The 16913-nt window shown below is 45.7% G+C and overlaps 1 protein-coding gene across 2 annotated transcripts in view; it reads right to left on the bottom strand.

Annotated features, from left to right (window-relative positions):
* The window catches only part of sergef (secretion regulating guanine nucleotide exchange factor), a 32989-nt gene extending 17688 nt beyond the window's left edge, over positions 1 to 15301 (bottom strand). For both annotated transcript variants that reach the window (XM_046343718.1, XM_046343711.1), the window contains exons 1-8: positions 15183 to 15301; positions 14709 to 14844; positions 14155 to 14307; positions 13781 to 13936; positions 12870 to 13046; positions 8534 to 8698; positions 5334 to 5500; positions 3900 to 3936 (exon numbers count right to left, since the gene is read on the bottom strand). In XM_046343718.1, the coding sequence (XP_046199674.1) occupies positions 3900 to 3936; positions 5334 to 5500; positions 8534 to 8698; positions 12870 to 13046; positions 13781 to 13936; positions 14155 to 14307; positions 14709 to 14844; positions 15183 to 15224 (1033 nt within the window). In that variant the 5' untranslated portion in view covers positions 15225 to 15301. The remainder of the gene's footprint in view (positions 1 to 3899; positions 3937 to 5333; positions 5501 to 8533; positions 8699 to 12869; positions 13047 to 13780; positions 13937 to 14154; positions 14308 to 14708; positions 14845 to 15182) is intronic.
* Between the last annotated feature and the right edge of the window lie 1612 nt (positions 15302 to 16913).

Raw genomic sequence — 16913 nt, 5'->3', positions numbered from 1 at the left:
GTAGGTTCATGCTCTACAACATCCGCAGAGTACGAACCTGCCTCACACAGGAAGCGGCGCAGGTCCTAATCCAGGCACTTGTCATCTCCCGTCTGGATTACTGCAACTCGCTGTTGGCTGGGCTCCCTGCCTGTGCCATTAAACCCCTTCAACTCATCCAGAACGCCACAGCCCGTCTGGTGTTCAACCTTCCCAAGTTCTCTCACGTCACCCCGCTCCTCCGTTCTCTCCACTGGCTTCCAGTTGAAGCTCGCATCCGCTACAAGACCATGGTGCTTGCCTACGGAGCTGTGAGGGGAACGGCACCTCAGTACCTCCAGGCTCTGATCAGGCCCTACACCCAAACAAGGGCACTGCGTTCATCCACCTCTGGCCTGCTCGCCTCCCTACCACTGAGGAAGTACAGCTCCCGCTCAGCCCAGTCAAAACTGTTCGCTGCTCTGGCCCCCCAATGGTGGAACAAACTCCCTCACGACGCCAGGACAGCGGAGTCAATCACCACCTTCCGGAGACACCTGAAACCCCACCTCTTTAAGGAATACCTAGGATAGGATAAGTAATCCCTCTCACCCCCTCCCCCCCTTTAAGATTTAGATGCACTATTGTAAAGTGACTGTTCCACTGGATGTCATAAGGTGAATGCACCAATTTGTAAGTCACTCTGGATAAGAGCGTCTGCTAAATGACTTAAATGTAAATGTAATGACTGACTTGTGATCATTTTTTGGGGGGGACTACCAAGAAATGTATTGGTGAATTATAGTTATAATGCATTGAACTGCATCCATCTATTCGGCCAACAATGCCTTACTTCACGTAACGGAATTGTGAGTCGAATATAACTTATAATTAAAACCTCTTATAAAGTTGTTGCATAAACTGAGAATTTGACATTTAACTAATATTATGATTGTCTTTTGCATATCTGTAAAGTAGTTAAAATGCTGTAAAGGCTCTACTGTAAACAATCTATTTACATTCAACAAACTCTATTCAACCTGTATTTAAACTCTACTCAAACTCTATTCAGCCTGTATTTAAACTCTATTCAGCCTGTATTTAAACTCTACTCAGCCTGTATTTAAACTCTACTCAGCCTGTATTTAAACTCTACTCAGCCTGTATTTAAACTCTACTCAGCCTGTATTTAAACTCTACTCAGCCTGTATTTAAACTCTACTCAGCCTGTATTTAAACTCTACTCAGCCTGTATTTAAACTCTACTCAGCCTGTATTTAAACTCTACTCAGCCTGGATTTAAACTCTACTCAGCCTGTATTTAAACTCTACTCAGCCTGTATTTAAACTCTACTCAGCCTGTATTTAAACTCTACTCAGCCTGTATTTAAACTCTACTCAGCCTGTATTTAAACTCTACTCAAACTCTATTCACACACTGTACAGGTCTGCGTCCCAAATGGCACTCTGTGTACTATATAGTACACTACTTTGGAGTAGGACCCACTGGGCTCTGGTCAAAAGTAGTGCACTATATAGGGAATAGGGTTCTATAGGGCTCTGGTCTAAAGTAGTGCACTATATAGGGAATAGGGTTCTATAGGGTTCTGGTCTAAAGTTAAAACTTCCGTGTGATTGTTCTTGTGTTTGACTCTTCTCATTAACACAGAGCAGCTTGGTTAATTAACCCCGTCAGTGACACATATTCTGCTTATCATATACTGTGTGTGTGTGAGTGATTAGACTCGGCCAGTGATACTCGTCTTCCCTATAAGTAATTACTTCCTGTCGACAAAGATTATAATTCCTATAGGGCGACACAGTTATAATCCAAACCCTTGAATTGGCCTCAAGCGTCAACAAAATAATTAACATTTCACCCTGATGTTAAACTGTAAAGCATTATATCTCTCTCTCTCTCGGGCGGTGGCCCGTTCCTGTAGGTTCATGCTCTACAACATCCGCAGAGTACGACCCTGCCTCACACAGGAAGCGGCGCAGGTCCTAATCCAGGCACTTGTCATCTCCCGTCTGGATTACTGCAACTCGCTGTTGGCTGGGCTCCCTGCCTGTGCCATTAAACCCCTACAACTCATCCAGAACGCCGCAGCCCGTCTGGTGTTCAACCTTCCCAAGTTCTCTCACGTCACCCCACTCCTCCGCTCTCTCCACTGGCTTCCAGTTGAAGCTCGCATCCGCTACAAGACCATGGTGCTTGCCTACGGAGCTGTGAGGGGAACAGCACCTCAGTACCTCCAGGCTCTGATCAGGCCCTACACCCAAACAAGGGCACTGCGTTCATCCACCTCTGGCCTGCTTGCCTCCCTACCACTGAGGAAGTACAGTTCCCGCTCAGCCCAGTCAAAACTGTTCGCTGCTCTGGCCCCCCGATGGTGGAACAAACTCCCTCATGACGCCAGGACAGCGGAGTCAATCACCACCTTCCGGAGACACCTGAAACCCCACCTCTTTAAGGAATACCTAGGATAGGATAAAGTAATCCTTCTCACCCCCCCTTAAAATATTTAGATGCACTATTGTAAAGTGGCTGTTCCACTGGATGTCATAAGGTGAATGCACCAATTTGTAAGTCGCTCTGGATAAGAGAGTCTGCTAAATGACTTAAATGTAAATGTAATGTTACTAATTCTTTAAAAAGGTCCTGTCTGTCACGCCCTGGTCTTAGTATTCTGTGTTCTCTTTATTATGTTGGTTAGGCCAGGGTGTGACATGGGTGATTTATGTGGTTTGTGTTGTCTTGGGGTTTTGTAGTTTATGGGATTGTGTTTAGTATAGTATTCTAGGTAAGTCTATGGTTGCCTGGAGTGTTTCTCAATCAGCGGCAGGTGTTTATCGTTGTCTCTGATTGGGAACCATATTTAGGCAGCCATATTCTTTGAGTATTTTCGAGGGTGATTGTTCCTGTCTCTGCGTTTGTTGCACCAGATAGGGCTGTTTTTCGGTTTTTCACATTTCTTTTGTTTTGTAAAGTGTTCGTATTTTCATCTTTATTAAAGATGTTTATAAATAACCACGCTGCATTTTGGTCCTCCTCTCTTTCACCGGAAGAAAACCGTAACACTGTCCAATCAAACATGTCTATTGAATTCTATGCATATAATTCTATTCATCAATTCCATTCCATATTTGGACATGTGTCACATCAACTGTAATTAACCTCACCAACATTTGGATAAAAATGTTTAAAAAAAGGGGGTTTCATAGCTAACTAATTATTTAAATTTCAATACATTTCTTAAGGTATTTAACATTGTATTGAGGCAGAATGGAAATCGGAAGGGGAGACAGGTAGTGGAAGAAACAGTGGGGAGGATGCAGGGATTGATGCTCAGTCTCCAGCAGGCAATTTGTACGTGACTTACCCCTCAACCACTAATTATTTCAACATTCCACCCAGAGGATTGTCATTTTGCATTAGACGGGAGAATCCTTCACTTATTGAAGAAGAAGAAGGCGAGGAAAACCCCATCAAATATTCATTTTTCCCCATAATGCCACATTAAGCCTTGCACGTATTTTTGTATTCTGGTTGGTTCCCCAAACCAGGAAGGAAGAGCACAGTGTACTGTAGTAACTAAACATGAGTCACGCATAAGAGCCAGCTGCAATCCATAGGGCTCTGGTCAACAGTAGTGCACTATATAGGGCATAGTGTCTCATTTGGGACACGTCCCATTTCAGTCACTTGCACTTAGTGTAGTGAAAACAACATGCTTTAAAAAAAACTGACCCATTTTCCAAACTCCCCTGTCCCCTCCTCTCCCCTAGCTTCCTCTTAGTGGGTTGACAGAGTACATTTTAACATTCATTCATCATCCAATTATTTTGTGGAAAGTCTATTTATAGCCAAATACAGTAGAATAACACCACAAATAATTTGTAGTTTCAATGACTGCGTTGAACAATATATAAATACATACCTACTATGGCAAGGTTATGTTCAGATCCACAGGCAATCTGTGGAGAGAAATGAAAGATCTGATGAAGTCTTTACATCATATGAATTGGTTGAATGTCAACCTGTCTATTCCTCACATGGTCATGTAGGCTAGACAGGAAACGCACTCTCCCCAAGGACAGTCAACATTCCGATTTGTCCGTCAGACTGCCAGATGAAACGCGAGTCATCACTCCAGAAAACGCGTTTCCACTGCTCCAATGTCGGTGTACTTTACACTGCAGCCGGCGATTGGCATTGAGCATTGAGAAGTTAGGCTTGTGCGCAGCTGCCCGGCCATGGAAACCCATGAAGCTCCCGACGAACAGTTCATGTGCTGACGTTGCTTCCAGAGGCAGTTTGGAACTCGGTAGGCGGTCCCGTTCTGTGAAGCTTGTGTGGCCTACCACTTCGCGACTGAGCCGTTGTTGCTCCTAGACATTTCCACCTCACAATATCAGCACTTACAGTTGACCAGGGCAGCTCTAGCAGGACAGAAATTGAACAAACTTACTTGTTGGAATGGTGGCATCCTATGACGGTGCCACATTGAAAGTCACTGAGCATTTCAGTACGGGCCATTTTACTGCCAATGTTTGTCTATGGAGATTGCATGGCTGTGTGCTCGATTTTATACACCTGTCAGCAACAGTGTGTAAATCTGTCGTTCTGCCCCTGAACAAGGCAGTTAACCCACAGTTCCCTGGTAGGCCGTCATTGTAAATAAGAATTTGCAGGTAACTAACTTGCCTAGTTAAATAAAAGACTGATGATACAGGTGTGGGTCTCTGGCGTGTTTTCATTCGCTATAAATCTGTCCAGTGTTCCCAGATTTGACCAATAATATAATAAGGTAACAACCAACGCACCAGTACAACAACCTGACATCAAGACAGTGATACAGGTACCAACCAACGCACCAGTACAACAACCTGACATCAAGACAGTGGTGCAGGTACCAACCAACGCACCAGTACATCAAGACGTTTACTCTGTGGAAAACCACCTTTATATCCAGGGACTCCGTGTTTTAGTTTCTGCTGCCCTCTGCTGCTGGACTGGGGCCGAAGTTCTCTTCAAGAGGTTTGTGAAATCATTGATCATTCATTTCTGTAGCGCGACTGCTGTTAACACGACCACTGTTGCAAACACACCCGTGACCCGTCTCGCCCGTGACCCAAGACCAGTCTCTCCCGTGACCAGTCTCTCCCGTGACCCGAGACGCCCGTGACCCGTCTCTCCCGTGACCTGTCTCGCCCGTGACCTGTCTCGCCCGTGACCTGTTTCGCCCGTGACCTGTCTCGCCCGTGACCTGTCTCGCCCGTGACCTGTCTCGCCCGTGACCCAAGACGCCCGTGACCCAAGACGCCCGTGACCCAAGACGCCCGTGACCCGTCTCGCCCGTGACCAGTCTCACCTGTGAGGCTCCACAGAGGATCTTGACTTCTGCAGGGACACATGTCCATTGGCTGGCAGCTCCTCTCAATGCACTACTTGACTGCTGATCTGTACTCTGATTGGTCAGTTCTGTCCTCCCCAGCTGTCCATAATTGCCTCTGCCCCAAGTGAAGACACGGCCGCTCTCTGGAAGAGAGTTGCGGATCATTATAAACTGGTAGTAAGACACTAACAGGGTCCTACTGTATATAGACACTAACAGGGTCCTACTGTATATAGACACTAACAGGGTCCTACTGTATATAGACACTAACAGGGTCCTACTGTATATAGGTCCTACTGGTATATAGACACTAACAGGGTCCTACTGTATATAGACACTAACAGGGTCCTACTGTATATAGACACTAACAGGGTCCTACTGTATATAGACACTAACAGGGTCCTACTGTATATAGACACTAACAGGGTCCTACTGTATATAGACACTAACAGGGTCCTACTGTATATAGACACTAACAGGGTCCTACTGTATATAGACACTAACAGGGTCCTACTGTATATAGACACTAACAGGGTCCTACTGTATATAGACACTAACAGGGTCCTACTGTATATAGACACTAACAGGGTCCTACTGTATATAGACACTAACAGGGTCCTACTGTATATAGACACTAACAGGGTCCTACTGTATATAGACACTAACAGGGTCCTACTGTATATAGACACTAACAGGGTCCTACTGTATATAGACACTAACAGGGTCCTACTGTATATAGACACTAACAGGGTCCTACTGTATATAGACACTAACAGGGTCCTACTGTATATAGACACTAACAGGGTCCTACTGTATATAGACACTAACAGGGTCCTACTGTATATAGACACTAACAGGGTCCTACTGTATATAGACACTAACAGGGTCCTACTGTATATAGACACTAACAGGGTCCTACTGTATATAGACACTAACAGGGTCCTACTGTATATAGACACTAACACACTGTATATAGACACTAACAGGGTCCTACTGTATATAGACACTAACAGGGTCCTACTGTATATAGACACTAACAGGGTCCTACTGTATATAGACACTAACAGGGTCCTACTGTATATAGACACTAACAGGGTCCTACTGTATATAGACACTAACAGGGTCCTACTGTATATAGACACTAACAGGGTCCTACTGTATATAGACACTAACAGGGTCCTACTGTATATAGACACTAACAGGGTCCTACTGTATATAGACACTAACAGGGTCCTACTGTATATAGACACTAACAGGGTCCTACTGTATATAGACACTAACAGGGTCCTACTGTATATAGACACTAACAGGGTCCTACTGTATATAGACACTAACAGGGTCCTACTGTATATAGACACTAACAGGGTCCTACTGTATATAGACACTAACAGGGTCCTACTGTATATAGACACTAACAGGGTCCTACTGTATATAGACACTAACAGGGTCCTACTGTATATAGACACTAACAGGGTCCTACTGTATATAGACACTAACAGGGTCCTACTAGACACTAACAGGGTCCTACTGTATATAGACACTAACAGGGTCCTACTGTATATAGACACTAACAGGGTCCTACTGTATATAGACACTAACAGGGTCCTACTGTATATAGACACTAACAGGGTCCTACTGTATATAGACACTAACAGGGTCCTACTGTATATAGACACTAACAGGGTCCTACTGTATATAGACACTAACAGGGGTATATAGACACTGTCCTACTGTATATAGACACTAACAGGGTCCTACTGTATATAGACACTAACAGGGTCCTACTGTATATAGACACTAACAGGGTCCTACTGTATATAGACACTAACAGGGTCCTACTGTATATAGACACTAACAGGGTCCTACTGTATATAGACACTAACAGGGTCCTACTGGACACTAACCTACTGTATATAGACACTAACAGGGTCCTACTGTATATAGACACTAACAGGGTCCTACTGTATATAGACACTAACAGGGTCCTACTGTATATAGACACTAACAGGGTCCTACTGTATATAGACACTAACAGGGTCCTACTGTATATAGACACTAACAGGGTCCTACTGTATATAGACACTAACAGGGTCCTACTGTATATAGACACTAACAGGGTCCTACTGTATATAGACACTAACAGGGTCCTACTGTATATAGACACTAACAGGGTCCTACTGTATATAGACACTAACAGGGTCCTACTGTATATAGACACTAACAGGGTCCTACTGTATATAGACACTAACAGGGTCCTACTGTATATAGACACTAACAGGGTCCTACTAGACACTAACAGGGTCCTACTGTATATAGACACTAACAGGGTCCTACTGTATATAGACACTAACAGGGTCCTACTGTATATAGACACTAACAGGGTCCTACTGTATATAGACACTAACAGGGTCCTACTGTATATAGACACTAACAGGGTCCTACTGTATATAGACACTAACAGGGTCCTACTGTATATAGACACTAACAGGGTCCTACTGTATATAGACACTAACAGGGTCCTACTGTATATAGACACTAACAGGGTCCTACTGTATATAGACACTAACAGGGTCCTACTGTATATAGACACTAACAGGGTCCTAGACACTAACAGGGTCCTATATAGACACTAACAGGGTCCTACTGTATATAGACACTAACAGGGTCCTACTGTATATAGACACTAACAGGGTCCTACTGTATATAGACACTAACAGGGTCCTACTGTATATAGACACTAACAGGGTCCTACTGTATATAGACACTAACAGGGTCCTACTGTATATAGACACTAACAGGGTCCTACTGTATATAGACACTAACAGGGTCCTACTGTATATAGACACTAACAGGGTCCTACTGTATATAGACACTAACAGGGTCCTACTGTATAGAGACAGTAGACACTAACACGGTCATATTGTATCTTACTTCAGGATTTAGGATCTCTTTCAACAGTATCATCCACAGCACCATTAATACTGATATTTAAACTCTAGTTAAGAGTCGATGCCCCCCCCAAAATATTGATTGTGTGTTCCATAAGGCACACCGATTTGAACAATTTTGCTACTGAAAACAATCTCTTCTTATTAGACACGTTCAGGTAATCCCTGCCCATTCCAAAACATTTTCTCCCTACTAAAAACAGGTCTTTGTGTCTCTCTCTCTCTCACCTGTTTGGGCCACCAGGTGTGTCCAGCCACTGTGAACGTGGGTAACCTTCTCTCCACCCAGTGGTGAGCGGTCTAGGAGGACAGGTCTGGGTAGGAAGGAGTCTGTACTGCTACTGGTCAGCTGGCCGTGCTTATTACTGCCCCACAGGAACACATCTCCCTCAGCTAGAACAGAATACAGATAGACTGGTGTTACTCACTATCCTAGACACGACCCCCTGTTATAACACAAGACATGATCCCCTGCTATAATACAACACACGACCCCCTGCTATAACACATGACCCCCTGTTATAACACATGACCCCCTGTTATAACACAACACATGACCCCCTGTTATAACACATGACCCCCTGCTATAACACAACACATGACCCCCTGCTATAACACATGACCCCCTGTTATAACACAACACATGACCCCCTGCTATAACACAACACATGACCCCTGTTATAACACAACACATGACCCCCTGCTATAACACATGACCCCCTGTTATAACACAACACATGACCCCCTGTTATAACACAACACATGACCCCCTGTTATAACACAACACATGACCCCTGTTATAACACAACACATGACCCCCTGTTATAACACAACACATGACCCCCTGTTACAACACATGACCCCCTGCTATAACACATGACCCCCTGCTATAACACATGACCCCTGCTATAACACATGACCCCCTGCTATAACACAACACATGACCCCCTGTTATAACACAACACATGACCCCCTGCTATAACACATGACCCCCTGCTATAACACATGACCCCCTGTTATAACACAACACATGACCCCCTGTTATAACACAACACATGACCCCCTGTTATAACACATGACCCCCTGCTATAACACAACACATGACCCCCTGCTATAACACATGACCCCCTGCTATAACACATGACCCCCTGCTATAACACATGACCCCCTGCTATAACACATGACCCCCTGTTATAATACAACACATGACCCCCTTCTATAACACATGACCCCCTTCTATAACACAAGACATGACCCCTGCTATAACACATGACCCCTTCTATAACACAAGACATGACCCCTGTTATAATACAACACATGACCCCCTTCTATAACACAAGACATGACCCCCTGCTATAACACATGACCCCCTGTTATAACACATGACCCCCTGCTATAACACATGACCCCCTGTTATAACACAAGACATGACCCCCTGCTATAACACGACACATGACCCCCTGCTATAACGACACATGACCCCTGTTATAATACAACACATGACCCCCTGTTATAACACATGACCCCCTGTTATAACACATGACCCCCTGCTATAACACAACACATGACCCCCTGCTATAACACATGACCCCTGTTATAACACATGACCCCCTGTTATAACACATTACCCCCTGTTATAACACATGACCCCTGTTATAACACATGACCCCTGTTATAACACATGACCCCCTGCTATAACACATGACCCCCTGCTATAACACAACACATGACCCCCTGTTATAACACAACACATGACCCCTGCTATAACACATGACCCCCTGTTATAACACATGACCCCCTGCTATAACACAACACATGACCCCTGTTATAACACAACACATGACCCCCTGTTATAACACATGACCCCCTGCTATAACACATGACCCCCTGTTATAACACAACACATGACCCCCTGTTATAACACAACACACGACCCCCTGCTATAACACATGACCCCCTGCTATAACACATGACCCCTGCTATAACACATGACCCCCTGCTATAACACATGACCCCCTGCTATAACACATGACCCCCTGCTATAACACATGACCCCCTGCTATAACACAACACATGACCCCCTGTTATAACACAACACATGACCCCCTGTTATAACACAACACATGACCCCCTGTTATAACACAACACATGACCCCCTGTTATAACACAACACATAAACCCCTGCTATAACACATGACCCCCTGTTATAACACAACACATGACCCCCTGCTATAACACAACACTGAGACGCAGACAAACATGCCAAGATGAATGCAAGCATAAAGACCATCACCAAGGAAAGCGTAAATCAATGGAGAATGTATGTAAACCAGTGATGTCGTGGTAGAAAGAGGTGGGTAAATGCTGATTCATTTTCACAGTGAGTAATATAACACCACACACAACCCCCCCACCATGTCTATTTCTATAGGGACAAGCACTGTTCATGACACAAACTGTCAGGTTTAAAGTTTATTTCCTGCGATTCTACACATTTTGTCACGGGGTTGTCGAGAACATGTTACAGTTTTAAAAATATAATTTGCTTGCAATTCTACACATTTTTCCATGTCTAATGTGTATTCATGTGATATTTGAGTGACTCAAGAGTTACAACGAAATCTATTGGCTTAAAAACAAACGTTAGTTGACATGGGACTAGTTGATCTGGGCATTTCTGACTAGTTATAAATATCTCTGTAAGGTCTGTAATGTCTAACATGATGAGAGGAACTGATGATGATGATGATGATGATGATGATGATGATGATGATGATGATGATGATGCAATACCCAATTTAGATATCACACCTTGTGCTTTCTACTATTACAACTTTGAAGAGGAAGTTGAAGGTCGGACTGAGTTTTTAATAAAAAAAAAAAAAAGAAGTTTGGGACTCACTGCTCTACTACATAATAAAGAAAAATACACAAGCATCAAATGGTCTCTGTTGTTCTGAGGTAAAATTATTTTCTGTGGGAGCAATTCACACTCTCTTAAATCATTCATTCAAGTAAAGCACGTGGATCTCAAGTCAGAATAGCCGACTGGAGACTAGCAGAATAGCAGACTAGAGACTGGCAGACTGGAGACTAGCAGAACAGCAGACTGGAGACTAGCAGAATAGCAGACTGGAGACTAGCAGAATAGCAGACTGGAGACTAGCAGAATAGCAGACTGGAGACTAGCAGAATAGCAGACTGGAGACTAGCAGAATAGCAGACTGGAGACTAGCAGAATAGCAGACTGGAGACTGGCAGACTGGAGACTAGCAGAATAGCAGACTGGAGACTAGCAGAATAGCAGACTAGAGACTGGCAGACTGGAGACTAGCAGAACAGCAGACTGGAGACTAGCAGAATAGCAGACTGGAGACTAGCAGAATAGCAGACTGGAGACTAGCAGAATAGCAGACTGGAGACAAGCAGAACAGCAGACTGGAGACAAGCAGAACAGCAGACTGGAGACTAGCAGAACAGCAGACTGGAGACTAGCAGACTGGAGACTGGAGACTAGCAGAACAGCAGACTGGAGACTAGCAGAATAGCAGAACAGCAGACTGGAGACTAGCAGAATAGCAGACTGGAGACTAGCAGAATAGCAGACTGGAGACTAGCAGAATAGCAGAATAGCAGACTGGAGACTAGCAGAACAGCAGACTGGAGACTAGCAGAATAGCAGACTGGAGACTAGCAGAACAGCAGACTGGAGACTAGCAGAACAGCAGACTGGAGACTAGCAGAATAGCAGACTGGAGACTAGCAGAACAGCAGACTGGAGACTAGCAGAACAGCAGACTGGAGACTAGCAGAACAGCAGACTGGAGACTAGCAGAATAGCAGACTGGAGACTAGCAGAATAGCAGACTGGAGACTAGCAGAACAGCAGACTGGAGACTAGCAGAACAGCAGACTGGAGACTAGCAGAACAGCAGACTGGAGACTAGCAGAACAGCAGACTGGAGACTAGCAGAACAGCAGACTGGAGACTAGCAGAACAGCAGACTGGAGACTAGCAGAACAGCAGACTGGAGACTGGAGACTAGCAGAACAACAGACTGGAGGCTAGCAGAACAGCAGACTGGAGACTAGCAGAACAGCAGACTGGAGACTAGCAGAACAGCAGACTGGAGACTAGCAGAACAGCAGACTGGAGACTAGCAGAACAGCAGACTGGAGACTAGCAGAACAGCAGACTGGAGACTGGAGACTAGCAGAACAACAGACTGGAGGCTAGCAGAACAGCAGACTGGAGACTAGCAGAACAGCAGACTGGAGACTAGCAGAACAGCAGACGGGAGACTAGCAGAACAGCAGACTGGAGACTAGCAGAACAGCAGACTGGAGACTGGAGACTAGCAGAACAACAGACTGGAGGCTAGCAGAACAGCAGACTGGAGACTGGAGACTAGCAGAACAACAGACTGGAGGCTAGCAGAACAGCAGACTGGAGACTAGCAGAACAGCAGACTGGAGACTAGCAGAACAGCAGACTGGAGACTAGCAGAACAGCAGACTGGAGACTAGCAGAACAGCAGACTGGAGAGCAATAACAGTCACTCACCAGTAAGGCTCACAGAGTGGGCGGAGCCTGCAGCAACACTGTGCGAAATCACCTGTTCCAGACCTGGGACCAGACAAGGTACCTTGGAGGTGAAGTGTTCTGGGACAGGCTGTGGACTCAGAGCTCTCTTAGCCTGGCCAGAGAGACCCATACCCCACTGGTAAACACTACCTGTAGCTGGAGATAGAACAACACAAGGAGCAAAACGTATTGGTGATTGTTGTGCCCCATAAGAAAGAAAGCATTGATGATAGTACATTTACATTTGAGTCATTTAGCAGACACTCTTATTCAGAGCGATGTACAGTAGTGAGTCATTTAGCAGACTCTCTTATCCAATACAGTAGTGAGGACACACTACACAGAACCACACACAGCAATGAGGACACACACTACACAGAACCACACACGGCAATGAAGACCACAGTTAGTGTAAGTTAAATTCAGAGATTGGATCTGTAGTCAGAATTATAACATATTTATGAATGTCATTTGGAGGCTCTGTGGCTGTGAAGTCAGTGAACAGGTATGTCTTACCAGTGACAGGTATGTCTTACCAGTGACAGGTATGTCTTACCAGTGACAGGTATGTCTTACCAGTGACAGGTATGTCTTACCAGTGGACAGGTATGTCTTACCAGTGGACAGGTATGTCTTACCAGTGGACAGGTATGTCTTACCAGTGGACAGGTATGTCTTACCAGTGGACAGGTATGTCTTACCAGTGGACAGGTATGTCTTACCAGTGAACAGGTATGTCTTATCAGTGAACAGGTATGTCTTATCAGTGAACAGGTATGTCTTATCAGTGAACAGGTATGTCTTATCAGTGAACAGGTATGTCTTATCAGTGAACAGGTATGTCTTATCAGTGAACAGGTATGTCTTATCAGTGAACAGGTATGTCTTACCAGTGACAGATAGTGAATGTCTGAGTCCTGCTGCCACTCTGATCACTGGCTCCCTTACAGACTGAATGGGCAGCAGCACCACAGAATGAGGGATTGGCTCTGAGACACCCAACTGGCCGTATGCATTAGATCCACACGTCAGGACCTGGCCACGATCTGAGAGAGGAGAACCAAAACATGTTGATATAAAATGACAAGCGTGAACACCTAGATATCCGTCAAGACATTCAGGTCTCTGGTTTTGACAACTAAAGGTGTTGTGATGACTGTCACAGAGACCTCACCCAGGTCAGAGCTGCTGCTCCAGTTTCGCTACTGTACATTCTCTGCCTCTCTCCCCAGAGAGAATGAGCAGTACATTCTCTTCCACTCACCAGTGAGGACGAGTGTGAAATCCCAACCACATGACACGTGTGCAACCCTCTGACCAATGAGAGGACAGAGATGAAAGGTGGTGACCTCTAAACAGTGACCCAGTCCCAGCTGACCTCTGTGGTTCTGGCCACACACCAGCAGCTCTCCTTTCTCTGGAGGGTGGAGGAAGAGGCGGTGGGGGAAGAGGAGGAGGAAGAGGCGGTGGGGGAAGAGGAGGAGGAAGAGGCGGTGGGGGAAGAGGAGGAGGAAGAGGCGGTGGGGGAAGAGGTGGAAGAAGAGGAGGTGGAGGAAGGGGACGTGGAGGAGGACGAGGAAGTGGAAGAGGCGGTTGAGGAGGAAGAGAATGAGGGAGGTAGAAAAAGAGAAGGATAATAACGTATTAGTTGTATATACTGTGTAATGCATACGCAGAAAAATGTTATTCACATAGCTTTATTGACACACCAAAAGTAGAAGCCATATGTCCAGCAGAGAGAGACAAAGTCAACCCCCTTTGCAGATATTAGATAACTTTCTTCATGACAACAAAAATGGCATCATGAGCCACACGCACCAGAGACCACAGCCGAATGCCCACCACCTCCACTGAGTTGGCGCACCGCCCCCATCTGTAGGGCTCCATCGGCGCGCCTGGGCACTGACAGGTCTTCAACATGGCCCTGTCCTAACTGCCAATAGCTGTTGGTTCCCTGTAATGTTTCAGGAGGTATTGACAGTGCGAATTGAGATGCAGTTCCAACTGTGTTCATATTTAACATATGACATCGCTTCAGTAAATCACCGGTACACAACTGTCAGAGACGGAGAGATTGTACTACTCTAGTTCACTTTCACTAGTTAGATAATTATAGTTAGTTAACGTTAGCTAACTGGCGCTAACATGAGTTTTGGTAGCTAGCATTCTTGAAACTAGTGTGCTTGACAAAACGTAGCTAGCTAACGTTAGTATCACAAACAAACTGGATCTTATTAGCTAAATACGAGTGTCTTGATACATACAAAAAAATTGGTTGATATAGAAACTTACCCACGTGTAGACACATAATTCTGTCAGCAAGCTTGTATCCATAGCATGGGGGATGCCAAATGCAATTTACGACAGTAGATCGTGGTTGCTGTAAAGTAGTTTGTTTACATACGTCAGTGGTTTTCCACCATGTTGAGTGTGGCTAAAGAGGGTGGTCACTAGTTTCCACAGCGACAAAGTCGAAATGGCTATCCTAAAAATTCATGAAAAGAAACATGTGTTTTTTGCTCTTCATTCGGGTTAGACATACGGTTAGGATTAGGTTTAAAATCAGATTTTAAGAAGATAAATGGTGGAAATAAGCGTGGTTCAGACGTAATTATGACTTTGTGGCCGTGGTAACTAGTTACGACCCAAAAAGAGGTACATTTACATTTACATTTAAGTCATTTAGCAGACGCTCTTATCCAGAGCGACTTACAAATTGGTGCATTCACCTTATGACATCCAGTCACTTTACAATAGTACATCTAAATATTTTAAGGGGGGGGGGTGAGAAGGATTACTTTATCCTATCCTAGGTATTCCTTAAAGAGGTGGGGTTTCAGGTGTCTCCGGAAGGTGGTGATTGACTCCGCTGTCCTGGCGTCGTGAGGGAGTTTGTTCCACCATTGGGGAGCCAGAGCAGCGAACAGTTTTGACTGGGCTGAGCGGGAACTGTACTTCCTCAGTGGTAGGGAGGCGAGCAGGCCAGAGGTGGATGAACGCAGTGCCCTTATTTGGGTGTAGGGCCTGATCAGAGCCTGGAGGTACTGAGGTGCCGTTCCCCTCACAGCTCCGTAGGCAAGCACCATGGTCTTGTAGCGGATGCGAGCTTCAACTGGAAGCCAGTGGAGAGAGCGGAGGAGCGGGGTGACGTGAGAGAACTTGGGAAGGTTGAACACTAGACGGGCTGCGGCGTTCTGGATGAGTTGTAGGGGTTTAATGGCACAGGCAGGGAGCCCAGCCAACAGCGAGTTGCAGTAATCCAGACGAGATGACAAGTGCCTGGATTAGGACCTGCGCCGCTTCCTGTGTGAGGCAGGGTCATACTCTGCGGATGTTGTAGAGCATGAACCTACAGGAACGGGCCACCGCCTTGATGTTAGTTGAGAACGACAGGGTGTTGTCCAGGATCACGCCAAGGTTCTTAGCGCTCTGGGAGGAGGACACAATGGAGTTGTCAACCGTGATGGCGAGATCATGGAACGGGCAGTCCTTCCCCGGGAGGAAGAGCAGCTCCGTCTTGCCGAAGTTCAGCTTGAGGTGGTGATCCGTCATCCACACTGATATGTCTGCCAGACATGCAGAGATGCGATTCGCCACCTGGTCATCAGAAGGGGGAAAGGAGAAGATTAATTGTGTGTCGTCTGCATAGCAATGATAGGAGAGACCATGTGAGGTTATGACAGAGCCAAGTGACTTGGTGTATAGCGAGAATAGGAGAGGGCCTAGAACAGAGCCCTGGGGGACACCAGTGGTGAGAGCGCGTGGTGAGGAGACAGATTCTCGCCACGCCACTTGGTAGGAGCGACCTGTCAGGTAGGACGCAATCCAAGCGTGGGCCGCGCCGGAGATGCCCAACTCGGAGAGGGTGGAGAGGAGGATCTGATGGTTCACAGTATCGAAGGCAGCCGATAGGTCTAGAAGGATGAGAGCAGAGGAGAGAGAGTTAGCTTTAGCGGTGCGGAGCGCCTCCGTGATACAGAGAAGAGCAGTCTCAGTTGAATGACTAGTCTTGAAACCTGACTG

Source organism: Oncorhynchus gorbuscha, linkage group LG01 (assembly GCF_021184085.1).
Source record: "Oncorhynchus gorbuscha isolate QuinsamMale2020 ecotype Even-year linkage group LG01, OgorEven_v1.0, whole genome shotgun sequence".
In the NCBI taxonomy this organism is placed as follows: domain Eukaryota; kingdom Metazoa; phylum Chordata; class Actinopteri; order Salmoniformes; family Salmonidae; genus Oncorhynchus; species Oncorhynchus gorbuscha.
The sequence above is the reverse complement of the archived record's forward strand: the minus strand, read 5'-3'. Positions and strand labels throughout refer to the sequence as shown.